Genomic DNA, 7,597 nt, shown 5'->3' on the forward strand with positions numbered 1-7,597 from the left:
ATAAAAAATTCGTTACACATAATGTAAAAGTTTACAAAGAACATTGTTATCTAAGTTGGCCGTGCTTTATGTGTGTGTCAAAAATACTGAACGGAATGAGAATATTGGATTAATAATGTATTCACATTTCTCCTCGTTTTGAAAATAAAATCAATGAATTTGGGCGAATTTTATATTTCGCTATAAGCATAATGACGTCTTTGTATATATTATGAAGCAACACTAAGGGTTACGTTAAGGGGAGATTGATACATGGAATAGCCGCATGCGCAGTTGAAATTTTGTTGTGTGCGAAAACTCCTAATTTGATGGCGGATAACTTAGGAAGAGGTATGACTAATCATGTATTTCATGCGTTTTTTTGTAAATATATTCGTTAATATTATTAAAAAACACTTTAATAGTAATAAACAATTACCACTGAAGCACAATGATTGGTATTTGAACAATTTTAGATGTTTAATAAACCTAGAAACAACATTTTATTTCACTATAACTCGAGAAAATAGCATGGTAACTATGCGCCTAGAACTTAAGAGTATAACTAACGACAGCACATGCAACTGTATGGCGAGTTTAGTATTGTGTTAGTTTAACATTTAATCTAGTTTTGATTTGATAAATAGCTTTTACCGTTGCATAAAAGGTTTCAGATCAATCTATACAACAATTATTTTCAATTGACAATAATATATTTCGCTAATATAAACAGAGTTCCAATGTACTCTTCTGGGTTTTCGCATAATATAATAATATTAATATATAATAACAGTAAAGTTGATAATAAATAAGCGAAGTTTTATTTATATTCCACCAGCAAGAATACTTAAGCCAAGGTGAAAACAAAGTAAAAATCCCACGCTTCGTTTTGAAATAGGGAAAAAGAAACGAACCTTTGAAAGAAAATAAATTTTGTAGTGAAACTTCTCGTAATACAAGCGTGAATTGTGGACATTTATTTTGTTCGTACATGTCACAATGTTTTATTCAATAAGAACATGACTAATAGTAATGCAAAAGGCCTACCAAACTGAGGTTGTTATAGTTGCTCCCATCGTTATTAAATGTAATATATATAAAAAAAAAGAATTACCGTAGAAAATTAAAATAATTGCATTAAAAAGAGTAATACAAATTAAGAAATAAAATCGAAATTTCTCTTTGCAAAGATAAGGTAATTCTGTATTGGAAATATGTAGATCATAAGCACGCGATTTTCATAATATTTTAAAATAACGTATGACTACAACTAGCATTAGTAGCAAGACTAACGTTTATATATATATATATATATATAAAGCGGGTTTAAATCAGCATTTATTACTATTAGTTTCAAATCAAACTAATACGTTGAAAAAAGTATAAACACACTAACTAATAAATATAAATAATGAAAACAGTTGTTGGAATATATATGTATACGCATCTGTTTGTTATTTTTAACTTTTAGCCAGTATAACTGTGCAACGTTATTTTTCTTTTTCTGTTGAGTATGAAAAATAAAAGAAGCTTTTTCTGATTCGCTTGGATAGTTTGTTTGCCGTATTTGTTACATATTGTGCTGGTAGGTATTCAAGTTTTATTCAGTTATAAATACATTATAATTTCAAATACAAATAGCAACAACGTTATGGTAAATGCTTATTATAAATATATAGGTTCAACTAAAATATTAATTATCACTAAAACAATTAAATAAACTTCACATATACAATTAATTCTAAAAATGTTATAATTTTCAGTAGCCAACTCATATAATTTTACACTTTTTTATTATTATTATTAGATAGGGGGGGGGGTAATAATTTATTTGGATTACCAAAACCCTCCCACAAATTCATAAACTTGAAGATTTACAAGTTATTTAGTCTAACTATTAACTTAAAACTATAGTTTGACATTGTGTGTGTGTGTGTGTAGCATATGTTATATACATATTTATAGACGTATTATATATGTTTAATATAACTGAAAATCTATTCATGTGTGTGTGCAGAAACTATTTTAAAATTTAAAACCAAAAAAATATATATATATATATATATATATAATGTTTGATGTGCCACAATGTAGTTTTTGTGTAGTTAGTATTTAGTAATGACAGCTGAAAGAACATATATTTTGTTTTCACAATCTTATATATATCTATTAGATATATCCTGTGATATTGTTGAGGTCTGATGGTTGGTTGTGAATTAATGTTTCCCTGAAAAACAAATTTGTTGAGTGGAAGATGTAAATAGATTTTCACATGGTTCTCAGATTTTCAGAAGTGCATATGTTTCATTATAAAAAAAAAAAGCATTAAAATTTCAACTACTTCATTTTAAATTGTAGTATCAACAGAAAATATTCTATGTATCAAAGCATCTTAAAATACTATAAATAGAAGATCATTGTGTCCAAATATGTAATTTGTTTTTCTGGACTCAGTAAATACTTTTTCTTTTCAGTTTCAAATTAAGATTTCTGTATATCACTTCAGGACTCGGTAGATACTGTCCATTTTTTGTTTCAAACTAAGTTTTCTGCATTTAATATCGGGGCTCATTAAATACCTGTTCTTTTGTGTATTTCATTTCTGGACTGGGTAAATACTTTTTCATTCTTTATTTCAAACTATGTTTTCTATTAAAATCATAAATAATATTCAACGTTAAACTGGTACACAATTAAAAACATTTTATTTAGGCCTATGTTTTCTTTGTTTCATATCAGGACTTAGTAAGTACCTTTCATTTTTTTTTTTGTTCCAAACTAAATTTTATGTATTTCATTTCAAGACTCACTAAATACATTTTAGTTTCCATTAGAACCTCAATCTGTTTTCTTTATTCATTTCAGTAAATACTGCAATTATTTCAAGTACAGTTGGTTTTTCAGAGCTTTGTAAATACTTTGTTTCTTGTTTCAAACACCTTTAGTTTCAGTATATACTCTATCTTTTGTTTGTTTTTTCAAATGGTTTGCTGATGTTTATTCTGCTTTCGTAGTTTTTCATAACTTCCTCAGGTTTTTATGAGTTATTTGTACTAGTTTTGATTCTAGTTAAAGGTTCTATACTAAAAAGTGTTGAAAATGTAAAATTTTGATGGTTATATTTTCAAATATTAATTATCCAGTTTATTACGAAAATATTTAAAAGTTGTTGAAACTGTAAAATGTTAGCATAGGGAACTTGGTTACATGTATTTTTGGTTTAGTAGCTGTTCAAGATACCAAAATATCTTGTTATTTATAAATAGTTGTATGTTAATTCCTGATAATATGAAACATTTTTGGCTCTTGAAATTTGACTGTTATATGCAATTTTAAACAACAGGACCATACTTATTCTTTGACAAAGTTATTTCTCACTTAGAGTTTTAAGCTTGTGTAAAGGTTTACCTGATAATTTGGTGTTTGTGATGTTATGTTGAATACCTTTAAACATTTGATTGATGTGAATGGGTACAGTTAGTTTTGGTTTTGATATATTAGTTGGTTAGTTTTAGTGGTTGGAGAGATAACCTTAGGGAGGGAGGGAGTGAATGGCCTTTTTTTTGTTCAATGTCTTAAACAATTATATGATTGTGTATGCAGTTAATTAATTACTAAATAGTAAATTAAAATAATTTCAAAAATGAAAATACACTCTCCTAACTGACTGATTTGTTTTTATGTATTGTTATCTTTATTGATACTTTGAACAGAAGTGTGATCTAAGAGCACGCATGTATTAGATAAAAGTGTGTAACAGTATAAGTTTATCTTTTGTAGAGATGTATAAATGATGAAAAATGTGGACATGTCTCAGTATATATATGTGTGTCTTGCAAAACAAAATTGTGTGAAAATAAGTTTAAAATTTATACGAATTATTTGAAATGAATTATAAAAAATAAGAATATACCTATACTTCTATTAGAATGTGTAGCAATGTTAAAAATGTTCCTCGCAAAGAAGTCTCAAAATAGATAGGTATGAAACCTAAAACGTTTCTTTTCTGAAAATGAAAGTATACATAATGAAATAAACTAAAGTTAATTTTTTCTATTTAATGCGGAAAGGTCAGTTTTCTATTTTATGTTACTTGATGTTATGTCTGTATGTGTATGTTCTCATTGTTAAAAGATATGTTGTTTTTTTTCATGTAATATCTTTTTAAATGGCTTTTAATTTGTATGTTACACATTCTCCCACGTATCTGTCATGGCATCTCATGTCGCTCAGATATATGCTTATTATTTCCTTGTGATAGGTTTGGTCATGGCTTAAGTTGTGATTGGTATGAAAATTAAAAGCAGCCTATAGTATAAGAGGGGTAATGTCATGTGTAGAATTAATACAGGCTTCTATATTTAATTACAAGTTGTTAGCAAACAGGGTATATCAAACCTTATACCTATCAATCTTACCCTTGTGTACTGTCTTCCTTGTTCTTAGGCTTAAACCCAGGATTTGTCTGACCTCTGCATCCAGAATTTTTGATGGATAATTCTTTGAATAGATCTCAGTGAACTGCCATGAATTTTGGCCACACATAATGATAGAGAAGTTGGAAACTGGGGTTTCCCTTTTTTGTTAGTGAGGCATTCATGATTCTGTAAGTAACATGGCTTTCTGAGAATTTTTGATGGATCTTAGGATTGAATGTAATCTTAAGCAAAGTTAGATATCTCTCAGAATGTGCCTGTGCTCTAACATTGAGTGAAGTTGTATGTTCCAAAAGCTCATTTACATACCAGACTTATATTTGTACCTGACACAAACAGTTTCACACATTGCATACAAATTTTCTCAAACTTTCCAGTATTGTGGTAACTTACATGTATCTTTTTCAGCTCATCTCAGAATACCTCATTGTTTGTAGTACATTAATAAATCATGAAAATATGATCTGTCTTTCAGCTACCTTTGTAGTAACTTGATGATTCTCTTGGTTTAGGTATGATCTTTCTTCTAGCTTCCTTTGTAGTAACTTGATGATTCTCTTGGTTTAGGTATGATCTGTCTTTCAGCTACCTTTGTAGTAACTTGATGAATCTCTTGGTTTAGGTATGATCTGTCTTTCAGCTACCTTTGTAGTAACTTGATGAATCTCTTGGTTTAGGTATAATCTTTCTTTCAGCTACCTTTGTAGTTACCTCTTGAATCTCTTGGTTTAGGTGTGATCTTTCTTCTAGCTTCCTTTGTAGTAACTTGATGAATCTCTTGGTTTAGGTATTATCTTTCTTATAGCTACCTTTGTAGTAACCTCTTGAATCTCTTGGTTTAAGTATGATCTTTCTTATAACTACCTTTGTAGTAACCTCTTGAATCTTGGTTTAGGTATGATCTTTCTTCTAGCTACCTTTGTAGTAACCTCTTGAATCTATTGGTTTACATATGATCTTTCTTCTAGCTTCCTTTGTAGTAACCTCTTGAATCTATTGGTTTAGGTATGATCTTTCTTCTAAGTTCCCTCGTAGTAACTTAATTAATCTATTGGTTTAGGTATGATCTTTCTTCTAAGTTCCCTCGTAGTAACTTAATTAATCTCTTGGTTTAGGTATGATCTTTCTTTTAGCTTCCTTTGTAGTAACTTGATGAATCTTTTAGTGAAGATATAGTTTTTCCTTTAGCGTCCTTTGTAGTAACCTCTTGAATCTCTTGGTTTAGGTATGATCTTTCTTTCAGCTACCTTTGTAGTAACCTCTTGAATCTCTTGGTTTAGGTATGATCTTTCTTCTAGCTACCTTTGTAGTAACCTCTTGAATCTCTTGGTTTAGGTATGATCTTTCTTCTAGCTACCTTTGTAGTAACCTCTTGAATTTCTTGGTTTAGGTATGATCTTTCTTCTAGCTACCTTTGTAGTAACCTCTTGAATTTCTTGGTTTAGGTATGATCTTTCGTATAGCTACCTTTGTAGTAACCTCTTGAATCTATTGGTTTAGGTATGATCTTTCTTCTAACTTACCTCGTAGTAACTTAATTAATCTCATGGTTTAAGTATGCTAAAAGACTTTCAATGCAAATTGAGATTCACTAAGCTATTGTTCTTCCATGAGAAAAATATTAGTTTGAACCACATATTAAAATATGGCGAGTTGCTTGCTGTGTAGTTTGAACCACATATTAAAATATGGCAGGTTGCTTGCTGTGTCCTGTCTGTATCTGTTCTCTTGCAGACAGACTGAAACAGTAAAGCTTCTGTTTATTGGACAAAATATATAATTTGATTATTCTAAACTAATTAATAAGCCATACATATAAAAATTTGCAGCATTGGCCAAGCAGACATTTCATGCTGTAGTTCTTAAAAGTATACAATTTTCAGATGTTGGTGAGTCATGGGAGAACTATGAAATACATTATTTTTATATATGAATAGTGAGGAAAAATTTGAACGTCAAATTTTTATAATGATCGAAGTTATTAAAGTTTAGTATAACTGCCTTAAAGAGCTACTATTTTTAATATGTCACACTTCAAAACATTTGTGCTCATTTCAAACTGATTATGTGACTGACTCGAATTTCCAATATTCTCAAAAGCTTCGTAATACACGAATAGATTTGAAGAACATTTTAAAGTGGTTCACTTTTCATTTAACTATAAACACGTGCTTTGAAATGACAGGTGTACCTAGTGGTTTTCAAAGTGCCAGCAGAAGGCATAGTATCTGTTTGGTGAGTTTAAGTTTAGTTGGACTGCGATATTTCCTTTGTGTGTTTAACAACCGCGTCTATTTTAGACAGTGTATTATAATCATGTAACTCGTAAAAGTCGATTAAATAAAGCATAATGTTTATTTCTACAAAGTGTAAACACGTTTCGATATAGGCCGATTGTTAAAAGCTATGTAGTACGTGTATTGAGAATGTAGAGCGTACGTTTAGATTTTCTGTACGTGTGCCTTACTTGTAGTTTTTTCTTACTGCAACAGTTGATTTTTAAGTACTAATCAGGATCGTGTTTCAAGAAAAACTTTTCTGTATCTTCACAAAACACCCATTGTAAACCAGGATATTTCTTGCCATGCAATTATTATGTCATTATCTTGTTTCTAATCGTTGCTATCTGAATGTAGTAACCCCAACAGCCAAGTATTTCATTTCACGTGCAACGTACAATTATATAGTTATTACTATAATCATCATTTTAGTTTTTGAGTAATTAAAAATGTTTTGATTTAATAGTAACACTTCCGCTACCCAGTGTGTTAGTAGCTTTTTCCAAAATGTTTATTGCCTTTATATCGTGACTAATAAGATTGCCTCAAAGTTTAACTGCACTGGTGATTATCAGCAGAATGGCTGACTAGGCGTATTATGACGATACTGTTTATTTCGAAGGTGAAGATACGTTTACAAATCTAATGTTTATTCTTTTTAAAATAAATGATTGTAATGATAGTTTAAGCCAGTATCTACACTGCTAGAAGTAGCGAAAAATAATCAAAATGCTGGTGCTTCAGATACAGTATTTAAAGTTTTATTTTTTTCATGACATGACTATTAATTATATAGTATGCCTATTCGATGACGAGGAACCCACTTTGAGACTAATAATGGCTGGAGACGGCTTGAATGGGTAATGAAGAAAAACTTTAATATAACAGCAAATGTACAACGTT

General features: G+C 29.7%; 1 protein-coding gene across 1 annotated transcript in view; it reads left to right on the forward strand.

Moving 5' to 3' along the window:
* Positions 1-286: 286 nt before the first annotated feature.
* Positions 287-7,597, forward strand: part of LOC106473413 (endochitinase A-like) — an 18,028-nt gene continuing 10,717 nt past the window's right edge. The window contains exon 1 of the mRNA XM_013934091.2: positions 287-330. Coding sequence (XP_013789545.2) covers positions 309-330 — 22 coding nt within the window. The 5' untranslated portion in view covers positions 287-308. The remainder of the gene's footprint in view (positions 331-7,597) is intronic.

This window comes from Limulus polyphemus, unplaced genomic scaffold, assembly GCF_000517525.1.
Source record: "Limulus polyphemus unplaced genomic scaffold, Limulus_polyphemus-2.1.2 Scaffold6153, whole genome shotgun sequence".
NCBI lineage: Eukaryota > Metazoa > Arthropoda > Merostomata > Xiphosura > Limulidae > Limulus > Limulus polyphemus.